At 33.9% G+C, this 12,459-nt stretch overlaps 1 protein-coding gene across 1 annotated transcript in view; it reads left to right on the top strand.

Moving 5' to 3' along the window:
• CNTNAP5 (contactin associated protein family member 5) overlaps window positions 1–12,459 on the top strand; it is an 877,159-nt gene that overhangs the window by 453,709 nt on the left and 410,991 nt on the right. Inside the window, exon 7 of the mRNA XM_061199178.1 lies at window positions 9,799–9,942. Within this exon, the coding sequence (XP_061055161.1) occupies window positions 9,799–9,942 (144 nt within the window). The remainder of the gene's footprint in view (window positions 1–9,798; window positions 9,943–12,459) is intronic.

Genomic DNA, 12,459 nt, shown 5'->3' with positions numbered 1-12,459 from the left:
ATAAGAGATCATATGCACTACACCCCCTTAAGAGTTATAGAGATCAGAAGTTCCAAAGAAGTTCCAATCTGAGTCATTGATCAAATCAAACAGTAGAGCAGAAGCCAGAAATTGGTCACACAGGGAACAATTTGGACTACCCTCACCTTATTTGGCCCATTTAGTATTTTTTTTTAACTCTTTGAATTCAGGCCAATATTTAAAAATCAAGAGGTACCGTCAGAAAATTGGGATTTCTGGTCTCATTTGAAATGGCAGAAATTCATCTACCTTTGACAGCCTTCCTCCAGAAGGGCCATAATCTCTATGTATAATTCAACAAACACCAAGCCGGTGCAAGTTTTAAAGTGTGGAAAAAAAAAAAGACAGCCATTTGGATCCTTTTTCATATATATTCCATTACAAAATAGGCTATCAGAACAAAAGTGAGACAAATATTCACTAATGAGAAACTTCAGATGTATCAGAAATCCAAGTCTGACAGGAAAAGGAATCTTTAGAACAAGAAGACTCTCAAATTCAAACAGGGCCAGAGAAAAAAACCAATAATGAACTCATTGCCAGAGAAGTAACATCAAAGACTGAAAAAGAGACAAGCAAATTCCAGACAATAGAAGAGGAATGAGATCAAAGGAAAAGAGAGTGGCAGCTTCTAGGACCTCATACATTTAACATCAAAGTGTGTTTTCTCCTGGGATTCATCCAGTTGGAGCCCACCTGTGACACCAGAAAACCCATCAGGTTCCCAGATGGACCAAGACACTCAGACTGTGAGTGAAACTTTACAATCTAACACCTGGTTTTGTTGACCACTAAGATCAATAAAAGGCTCACCATGCAATTTTCCAAGAGCAAACAAATAAGAAAAGTAAGAAAAGAAAGCAGCCACATTGACAAAAAAATGACAATAAGGTAAAGCGGTTTTAGAAGTAAATTGCTAGTGCTCTTTTTTGATCCGATTCAACAATTATTTGTTGAATCTCTTATGTTTGAGTCATACCTCTTGCATTAAATATTCAAAAACGAACAAGATGTGGTCTGTGTCCTTGAGAAACTTTTTTTAGAGAGATTTACCAAAACATTCAACAGATATTTATTCGGCATCTGTTATGTATCAGGCATCATTTTATGTGCTTGGAATATGTCCATGAAAAGAACAAGCACCTACCCTTGTGATGCTTGTTTTAGCAGGAGAGACAAGCTATAAGCAATACCCATAACAAGTAAATAAATTACATAGTAAGAAAGATGACAAATGCTATAGAAAGAACAAAAATAGATCTAGGTAATGGGATTGGGAGTTCAAAGACTGAGGGAAACAGGTTGCAACTTTAGATATGTTGATCAGGGTAGGGATTATTGAGATGATGTCACTTAAGCCAGGACTTTAAAAAAAAAAAAAGTGAATTTGTCATATTGCTATCTGGAGAGAACTGGCTCAGGGCATCTGGTTCCCTTATAGTGTCACAACTATTGTGTGTTATAGGAGCCCATGATCTAATGGAAACTGGATTTCCAGCTCTCTGATGCATATACTGAATGCCTTTGGGCTACTTCATGCAAATGATGTGCCCTGAAATATAATCTCTATTCAATATCATCTGTATCTGCCCCATGATGAAATATGCCTGAGTCTGAATGGAAAGGCAAAATCATATCATCAGTGTCCCAGACAAACAAATCAGTGAATGAAGAGGTTTGTAGAATACAGCTAGGGTTGACTTAAAAACAAAGATTAATTCAAGGAGACTCATTCAAGTTTGAAGGAAGTACAGGGGCAATTATAAACACAATAGAGATATATTTGTGAGATGTTAAAAAGAATAGTTTATACAACACAGCCACTGAAGTAACCGAGAAAAGCTCTGTAATTTTAGGATAGACATTTAGGAAATTAAATAAATAAACAATGCTTTTTAGAATGCCGACTGAATAAGAATGCAGAAGAATGTGAGCCTGAAATATGCCTCCTACCCAAAGAACAAGTGACGTAAAATTTGACACTCAACAGTTCAATGACCAGTTTTCCTAAATTTGAAAAAATTCATTGAAAATAGATACTGATCAGATAGTTCTAGCAAGTTCTCTCTCTCTTTCTTTTTTCTTTTTCCCTCTCAAATAAATACCAAGCTAGAAATGATCAAAGGACCTTTTCAAAGGAGGACACAACATATTTAGTTCCAGTGTTCTGAAAATCTGAAAACCAGAAGGAAACTTCTACAGGACTTTGGAGAAAATGTGTGTTTGTTTATTAATTCAAAAAAGAAAAGTTACTTAGTTTAATTGCTATTGATGTAAAACATCAGTGTAAAATATAGCAAACTTCAGACTGCAGAATATTAGCAAGGTTAGTATCCATATAGTTTTTATTCAGAAATTGCTGAAAATAAGCCTGCAAAACACTGTTTTGGAAGAACCTCTTAACTGAGAAATTGTTGCTGGTAAGAACAATCCTGCAAACAGCAAAGGCTACATGCCATGAGCCCTTCAAAATGTCTCAGTGTAGGAAATCTTTTTTTTTTTAATTGAAATATAGTTGATTTACAATGTGTTAGTTTCAGGTGTACAGCAAAGTGATTCATAAGTATACATACGTATATATCTATTGTATGTATCTATTCTTTTTCAGATTCTTTTCCATTATAGGTTATTATTACAAGATATTGAATATACTTCCCTGTGCTATAGAGTAGGTCCTTGGTAGGAAATCTTTTAATTTTCACATTAATCCAATCAAGCTACATTGTTTATATGAGATCAGTATTATCATTATCCTCATATTATGTATGAGGAAAATGAATCACACAACAGTTAGGTATTTTACCCAAGGTCCCACAGAAGGGCAGATCCGGTTTTAAATCCAGCCAGAGAAGCTCCTGAAACAGTGATTTTAACCACTTCACTGTGAAAAGCTAAAGATGGATGTTGATACAGCTCAAAAATTTATGCAATTTTGTAACAAATTGCCACAAAATAGAATTTCTTTAAAAAAGAGTTTCAAAGTGGGAAAATAAATGTGCAGATTAATTGATAATAATAATAGTTTAAGTAATCAAAATGCAAAACAAGTTGGGGTTGGAGAAAAAAAAAACAACAAATCTGGGCTTCGTAGACAGTAATCCAAAACTGTAGTTTAAAAAGCTAGATAATCACAGGATTATCTTCCAAGTCAGTTTTTTAAAAAGACTAAAGAAATGAAATTGAGTTATTTGTAGTGAGGTGGATGGACCTAGAGTCTGTCATACAGAGTGAAGTAAGTCAGAAAGAGAAAAACAAATACTGTATGCTAACACATATATATGGAATCTTAAAAAAAAAAAAAAAAGGTTCTGAAGAACCTAGGGGCAGGGCAGGAATAAAGATGCAGATGTAGAGAATGGACTTGAGGACACAGGGAGTGGGAAGGGTAAGCTGGGACGAAGTGAGAGAGTAGCATTGACATATATACACTACCAAATGTAAAATAGATAGCTAGTGGGAAGCCGCTGCATAGCACAGGGGGATCAGCTCGGTGCTTTGTGACCACCTAGAGGGGTGGGATAGGGAGGGTGGGAGGGAGATGCAAGAGGGAGGAGATATGGGGATATATGTGTACGTATAGCTGATTCAGTTTGTTATACAGCAGAAACTAACACGACGTTGTAAAGCAATTATACTCCAATAAAGATGTAAAAAAAAAAAAAAGACTAAACATTACATAGTCTACATAGCAAAAAGCATAAAAGAGACAATAATCAAAAATTAACAAACACAGTAGAATAAAGCAATATTGATCATCTTTATAATTATAGCAATACACTTAAAAGTTTTCTAGGGATTTCCCTGGTGGTCCAGTGGTAAAGAATGCGCCTTCCAATGCAGGGGACGGAGGTTCGATTCTTGGTCAGCGAACTGAGGTCCCACATGCTGTGGGGCAACTAACCCCACGCGCCACAACTACTGAGCTCATGCGCCTCAACGAGAGAGCCCGCGTGCCGCAAACTACAGAGCCCACATGCTCTGGAGCCCGCACAGCCCATGTGCCGCAACTAGAGAGAAGCCCACATGCTACAACGAAGAGCCTGCGCCACAATGAAAGATCCTGCACGCCTCAACGAAGACCCCGAGTGCCACAACTAAGACCCAAAGAGCCAAAAAAAACAGAGAAATTAAAAAAAAAAAAAAAGAATATAGCATTATTAAAAACTTTTTCTAAATTCCCTCAAGTGGTAAGTAGTCTCATATTTGCTTAATAAACAAACACCAGTCATATGATATGTGGTTTTCAATTAACACACGTATGGCAGAAAACACCAAAATGAGTATTTTTTTAACGTTGGAACTGGGGACAAAGATACCCAGTTAAGTTTATGTAAACTGAAACAGAGGTAGAAAAATTTGTACCACTGAAAGTAAAAATTAAGATAAAAAGATAAAGGCTATTGTAAAGTACTAAATGTTGTGGCTTCTAATTAAAAACACCTATACTAAACAGATGTATATATGAAATAAAATATCAATCAAATACAAAAAACCAAAACAGTTCATTTCTAGCGGTTAGATGTTGACTGACACTGTCCTGACGTGAGCTGTAGGGACTCAGAGGCCCTGTTCTGGGACTCAGAGGCCCAAGAGCAAGGCTGAAGGAAGTGGTTATTGGCTTTCCAGTTATGTTGCTAGAAGAATAAACTAATGGACAGAGTTCAAGGAGAAAAGCCGGTGTTGGGAACTTGGGTGAGACTCAGATGCCAACTGAACTCAGCAGGAGAAGAGCTTGAATATGATCAATATTCAATTTTTGCAAACATTTGCTATAATCATTTGACCGTCCCAGGTCATGCATAGCAGTGATCCTTGTCTGGATGGCTTGATGGACAAAAACATAGTTAAGGGCAAGATTTTGATTTTTGTTCACACAATTTTGATAAATCAGATAAAATTATGAATGCAAATGATCTGATGGATATAATTATTCATGTAAAATGAGTAGGTATATACCAAGTATAGCCTACAAGTGTTTATGAAGTATTTAGAAAAATCAATACTATATATGCAGGAAAGAACATCAGTAATATATGAAGCAAGTTTTTCCATTCTAACTAATCTGATAATGAACTAAATCTATAATTCAGTAGTACAATTATGGCCTCAAATTCTCAACCACATGAAAAATTTAAAATATAAAACAGGTTAAAAATTTAATCTCATACTCAAACGTGCAGAAATGCAATTTTGCTTCTTCTCCCTACCTGAATTCAATATGCTTATCGGCCCCTGCTTCCCCTGATAGCAGAAAAATCTAACTGTGTTGATGAATGATAACTAGTTAATGCCTATTTAAAACTTACTGTACTATTGTGTAAATACTGGGTTATATCGGGGTTCCTTCTTGCTCCTTCTTTTTGTTTCCATGGGCAGATCACTGGCTGTGGGCTTGTGGATAGCCCAGCATGGGGGTAAAGTGTCAGCCTCTGCAGCTGCTGTTCTTGGTACCTGCAGTGGCCTCAGGCTGTGAGGTCCAGTCACCTGGACACTTGGACCTCCGTATCAGCTACTAGCCTTTGACACACTTATATCCTCAGTCCATCCATATTCCCCATCCTGCTTTCACAGCCCTGGGGACTTCAGTAGCCTACTTCACACAGTGGTTCAGTGATCAGGCCGTTGAGAAGCAGCTCTCAGAAACTTCCATGTTGCTACTTCTCATAGCCATTGCTAACCTGTCTGTCTTCCAGCCAAGTTTTGCTCTGAGGCCATGCTGAATTTGAAGCCTCTTTAATAGGCTTACAGTCATCATTGTTGTAGGAATCAGGGGAGAAATAACTCCCTGCGTTTTCCAAAATCTATCTTGTGACCTCCATCCTCATTCATCCAAACCTCATCAAATTTCAGTCTCCCAGAGAGACCCAAAGAGCAGGTCCCACACCATGTAACTCTTATTTCCACCAATTTTCTCCTAACATCCTCCACCCAGACTAGAAAGAGTTTTGCTCTCCTTTCATGTAATGGGAAATTACAGTTTTATAATATATACTGTCCTCCATACTATTTCACTTAAAAAAGGCTCTACCCCAAATCCTTCAAATGCTTTTTTTTTTTTTGCTATTTAAAAGAAAGGGTTTTTATTTTCTTCTCTCCTTTTCAAATATTGCCCCGTGACTAATATTTTCCTAAATCACAGCTGAGTGAAGTAGAACATTATTTTTTTTCGAAAATTGAGGAAGATGGCCAAAAAAATTAAAAGAATAAAATTTTCATTATATATAAATTATATATAGTGATATATTTATAATTATATAAATTGTAAAAAAGAATAAGAACCTATGTCCACACAAAAACCTGAACATGAATATTTACAGCAGCATTATTCATAGTTGTCAAAACTTGGAGGCAACGAAGATGTCCTTCAGTAGGTGAATGTATAAACAAACTGCACTACATACAGACAATGGAATATTATTCAGAGCTAAAAAGAAATGAGCTACCAAACCATAAAAAGACATGGAGGAACCTTCAATTCATGTTACTAAGTGAAAGAAGCCAAACTGAAATGGTTACATGCTGTATGATTCCAACAATATGACATTCTGGAAATGGCAAAATTATTGAAACAGTAAAGATCAATGGTTGCCAGGGATTGGAGTCAGGGGCTGGGGGAGGGATGGATTGGCAGAGAACAGGATTTTTAGAGGAGGCAAACTATTCTGTATGATACTGTACTGGTGGATGCATGTAATTTTCCATTTGTCCAAACCCACAGAATGTACAATACCAAAAGTAAACCGTAACGTAGGCTCTGGACTTTGGGTGATGATGATGTGTGAGTGTAGGCTCACCAGTTGGAAGAAGTAAACCACTGGTGGAAGCTGTTGGTAACGGGGGGTCCTGTGCGTGTGTAGAGGCAGGGGTTATGTGGGAATCTCTCTACCTTCCTCTCAATTCTGCTGTGAAACTAAAACTGCTCTAACATAATAAAGTTTTTTAAAAATAAACAAAAGTAACAAATAATCAACTTTATTTTTACCTTACAAATTTGATTTATACAATTACAAAAGGGAAGTGAATCTTTTTAAATCCACATGACTCAAACTGAAAACATTGGAATACTGCGATAAGTCAACAAGGAAGTTATCAGAGCAGTATTTTTACAAAGTATTTGTGGAATTAACAAGTTCATTTTTTTTTTCAGTTTTCCAGAATATTTCTCAAGAGTTATGAGTCATTTTTAAATAGAGTCAAAGATAAAACTCCCAGAGTTTTACTCAGAGACACATTTAGACATGATCTAAACACTTGGCAAAAGAAGAAAACTGGAGCTCAAATTCATTTACTATTTAAAATATGAGCACATATACTTCAAGACAAATAGTGTGGTTCAATCAAAGAGAATCTATTAATTTCTGATCTATTAATATAATTCAACCCATCAATAGATTAAATGTAAAATATCTTGTATCCTGTCACATGAATTTTTGAAAGACCAGTCAATAGATAAAACCGAGCGTTCATTTCTCATTTCAAACAAACAAACAAAAAATAAGCAACTAAATAATTTATGTGTAAATGAGATTAAAGGATATCTAATGTGATGTGGATTCAGAATCAGTATTCTATGTACTGGGAAATATACAAAAGTACTGTTCCTTTTTGTTTGTTTTTGGCTTTTTTCCAAATTTCTATACCATAATTCTTATTTATTGTTGTTTAAAAAGTTTTGGCTATATTTTAGAAAGTTTTGATCAGGACAATGAAACAAAAAAATGTATATAATTTGGCTTGAAAAGAGTAAAGTGTTTTAAATATGTCATCTGATTATTTCCTTGAAAAGTTGTATGAAATTAACTAAAACGTACATTATTTAATATACGAGTATCTGGATAGAGAAAACAGTAGGATGCGTATATAATTTACTTGATAAATGTTTAATTAATGAAAACAATTCATTTACACTGGAATTTGAGACATAAGTGATATATAACATTATATTGGTTTCAGATGTATTACATAATGATTTGATATTTGCATATATTGTAAAATGATCTTCACACTATATCTATTTAACATCCATTACCACACATAATTACAACATTTTTTTCTTGTGATGAGAATTTTTAAGAGCTATTCCCTTAGTAACTGTCAAATATACAATACAGTATTATTAACTATAATCTCCACGCAGTATATTACATCTAGTGACTTATTCATTTTATAACTGAAAGCTTGTACTTTTTGACCTTCTTCACCCATTTCGCCCACTCCCCACTCCCCCACCTCTGGCAACCACCAATCTGTTCTCTTTATCTATGAGTTGTTTGCATTTTTGTTTTGTTTTGTTTTTTAGATTCCATACAATGGAAATTTTTAAATGCTTGAAATTCACTGGAATTAAGTTAATGATGAATATGTGAACGAGAGAAATAAAATAATAACCTTAAGTGAAGGGCCTTACCAAAACTATTTTGAAAATAGAAAAAGACACTGGGTTCTTGTATAGGAAGATGAAATATTTCAAAAATGCTTATTCTTCTCCAAGTAAATGTGTTTATGGAAATAACAAATTCTCAAAATTCTAACAGATTATTTTAAATAAAATTATTTTGAAATTAAACTTTAAAATTAAAATAGGCAAAAATATCAAATAATTATCTAGAGTAAAACAATGGTAAATAGAAGTGGGCAGCAGAATTAATCACTCTTATCATATATTACAATGTATAAAGAAACAATTTTTAAAAAATAGTGTGGAACTTACGGGGGAAAAAAGTAGACATCTGGAAGTAAGCTTTGCTTTATCTGTAGCCATTCATATGCGGCGAAGACATTCTGATTGGGAGAACAAATCTTCCTGAAATACACGAAGCATTCAGATAGATTAAATACATGCTAAAGGTAACATTTCAAAGCAGTGAAGAAAAACTGGGTTACTCATTAAATAATGTTGGGATAAACATGATTAAAGAAAGTGTTCTGCTTCTCTTGTATAATAGGAGGAATATTCATACCAAATCAGGTTTGTTTTTAAAAGAATATTTCCATTCCAAAAGTAATTTGCAGTAATTTTTACTGGAAAGAAAAGTGGTAGAGAAAACTAGTAACCCATATCCTTCCCAGAGACAACTATCATTAATAGTTCAGTGTATTTCTTCAAGTCTAAATTGTAAGCACATGTTTTGTTGTTGACATCATACTTTATACCCAGTTATAACTCCTGCGTTTTTCAATCAACATTCCACTCATTTTCCACTTTATAACAAACGTTTACTCAGCACCATTATTAACTAAGTAGGAGTCTATCATATCAATTCTCGATTTTTTCCTCCATTTATTTAAATGTATGGGATATTTGAATTGTTTCCTATTTTTCGTCTTTATAAAAGTAATTTGGGAACAACTGTGTTCATAAGGTGTTTTTGGTACAATGCAGAATAAACTAGGTCTGAATAGAGGTATATTTTGTTTGTCCCTCGGTTTTTCTTTGTATGTCCTCAGATATTTGCATAAGAGATAAATATAAAGATGTTGATTTTCTTTTCTTTTTTTCCTCCTTCTGTAAATTATTGTTTTATTTAGTATTAGAAGGGTTCAGAAAGGAAGTAAAACAGTTTTGTAAAATAAGCTCTTAAAAAGCAAGCAATTATAGTTATTTTTACGTGGCCTAATCAGTATCCTTTTAAATGTGTAATCAAGTGGCATCTATAATTATTTGAGCCACTTGGCTCATGCTACAGTTGAATCTTCTGAAATTCACTTGCTTACTTTCCTTTTCCTGTTCATTCAGAGCTTATAACTAAGAGTTGACTTTTTTTCTTTCTTATAAAGCTTAGTTTTGGAGGAATTCCAGTACCAGGCAAACCTGGGACCTTTTTAAAGAAAAACTTCCACGGATGTATCGAAAACCTTTACTACAATGGAGTAAACATAATTGACCTGGCTAAAAGGCGGAAGCATCAGATCTACACCGTGGTAAGTCAGCATCCTTCTCAGCTTGATGGTTTCTAACACTTTGGGGTAAGTCTTGCTTTCCCCATCCTAACCTTGACCCCTTCTCATAATATGTTTACATTACACTCTTGGAAGTCTTATCAGACTCCCAGGTGAAACTGGAGACAAAGCAGGGACTGAATTGGTGTGAATTGTGCTTTGGGGAGAAATAAATACATTAGAGGCACCTACAGAATTCTATCTTCCTGGCTGTGAGCTTGTGCCATCTGTGGGCAGGGTTTGCAGTCTATACTGGACTGACATGAATCTCTTTGTTATCCCTGGGAAATGCAACAATAGAACCACAGATTCTATTAAATTCTACACCTTTGGAATTATATATTTGTCTACTTATTGTTGTTAAAAAATAGGGCATTTTGAAGAAGAGAGGTTACATTTTTGGTGTTTTTGAGATTCCCTTTGTACTACTTATTATGCTGGCAAGTTAAAAAAATTTTAATTAATTAGTATTTGTCTTCCCCCAATAGACCATGAGTTTCATGAGGACCAGGACTTTTTCTTTTTCACTACTGCATTCACAGTACTGGTGCTTTGCACATAGTAGATGATCAATAATGGTGTGGACATTTCCAACTATAATTGAGGATTTGTCTATTTCTCTTTCCAGTTCTATCAGTTTTTGCCTCATATATTTTACAGCTCTGTTGTTGGGTACAAACACAGGGTTGATAAGGATTGCTATGTGTCACTAGTGGATGGGCCCTTTTATCATTATATAATGTTCTTCTCACTTTATGATAATTTTCTTTGCTCTAAAGTCTACTTAATCTGATATTAATATAACCTTTCTTGCTTTCTTTTGTTATATATTAGATAGATTAGATAGACAGATAGATAGAGATAAAAGTAAAAGAATGGAAGAAAAAATATATAAATATAAATATATATGCCTATATCATATTTGAAGTGAGTTTATTGTAGACAGTAAATAGTACAGTCATGTTTTTTAATCCACTCTGTCAATCTCTGTTTTTTAATTGGTGCATTTAAACCACTTACATGTAATGTTAAAGTTATTGATGTATTAGAGCTCAAATATATATTTTTGTTTGTTTCTTTTTCTGTTCTCTCTGTTTTTTATTTCATTTCTCTACCTTCCTGTGTGTTTCTTGAATGATTTTCAGGACTCTATTTTGATTTATCTTGTGTTTGAATATATCTCTATGTATAGCTTTTGTTAATGGTTTCTTTAGGTATTATATTATATACATATAATTTATTACAGTTTACTGATATTTCATCAATTTTAGTGAAGTGTAAAAACCTTACATCCCTTTAAGTTCCTTTACCTTTCCCTGTTTATTATATAACTATCTTAATTAAGTTTATTATATAATGTTCTTAATTATTATTTTCTCCCTATATTTTTAGAATCATATCAGTATTTTTTTTTCGGCTGTTGAAGTTGTTGGTATGTTAGGGCTCAAACGTGTGACAGATTCAACCATCAAACATAATTTAGAAATCTCAAGAGAAAAAGTAAAGTGTATTGTATTTACTCATATTTTTGCTTATTGTTGTTCTTTCTTCCTTCCTGATTTTCCTAGATTCCTTCTTTTGTAATCTCCTTTCTGTTTAAAGAACTTCCATTCTCTTAGGGTGTGTATACTGATGACAAATTCCCCAACTTTTCCTTCATCTTATAATGTCTTGATATCTCTTTCATTTTTGAAGCCTTTGTTCCCTGGACATAAGATTCTGGGTTCATAGTTGTTTTCTTTCAGCATTTGAAAAATGTTGAGCCCTCAGTGCTTTCTGGTGACAAATAAATACACTGTTATTTGATTTTTTCCTCTACAGATAAGATGTAATTTCTTTCTTACTGCTTTCAGTATTTTTTTTTTTTTTTTTTTTAGTTTTCAGAAGTTTGACTATGATGTGTCATGGTGTGGACTTCTTTGGGTTATCCTGTGTGGGTTTCACTGAGTTTCTTGAATCTGAGGGATTACATCTTTCACCAAACTCGGGAAGTATTCTGCCATTTATTTGAGTATTTTTTCAGCCTTTCTCTTTCTCATCTCCTTCCTGAATTCCAGAGATATGAATGCTTGATCTTTCCTTATAAAATCACAGGTCCCTGTTCCTCTGTTCATTTTTTTCTCAGTCTATGTTGTCTGTTGTTCAAATTAGGTAGTTTTTACTGTTAGAGTTTCAAGTTGATTAATTCTTTTTCTTATTCCCTTCCTTTTGTTACTGTGCACATTCATTATTTTCTCATGTCTGATATTGTATTTTTCAGTTCTAACATTTTCATTTGATTCTTCTTTACATCTTCTATTTCCTTGTTAAATAAGACTTTCTATTTTTTAGTGAGACTTTCTATTTTCTTATTTGTCTCAAATGTGCAATTGTTATTTGAAGGATTTTCATTATAATGACTGCTTAAAAATATTTTTCAAATAATTCTAACATCTTTGTCATCTCAGTATTGGCATCTACTGAATGTCTTTTTTAATTCAATCGGAAATCTTCCTGTTT

Source organism: Eubalaena glacialis, chromosome 1, assembly GCF_028564815.1.
Source record: "Eubalaena glacialis isolate mEubGla1 chromosome 1, mEubGla1.1.hap2.+ XY, whole genome shotgun sequence".
Lineage (NCBI taxonomy): Eukaryota > Metazoa > Chordata > Mammalia > Artiodactyla > Balaenidae > Eubalaena > Eubalaena glacialis.
Note: the sequence above shows the minus strand (reverse complement) of the source record. Positions and strands in the feature narration are given on the sequence as shown.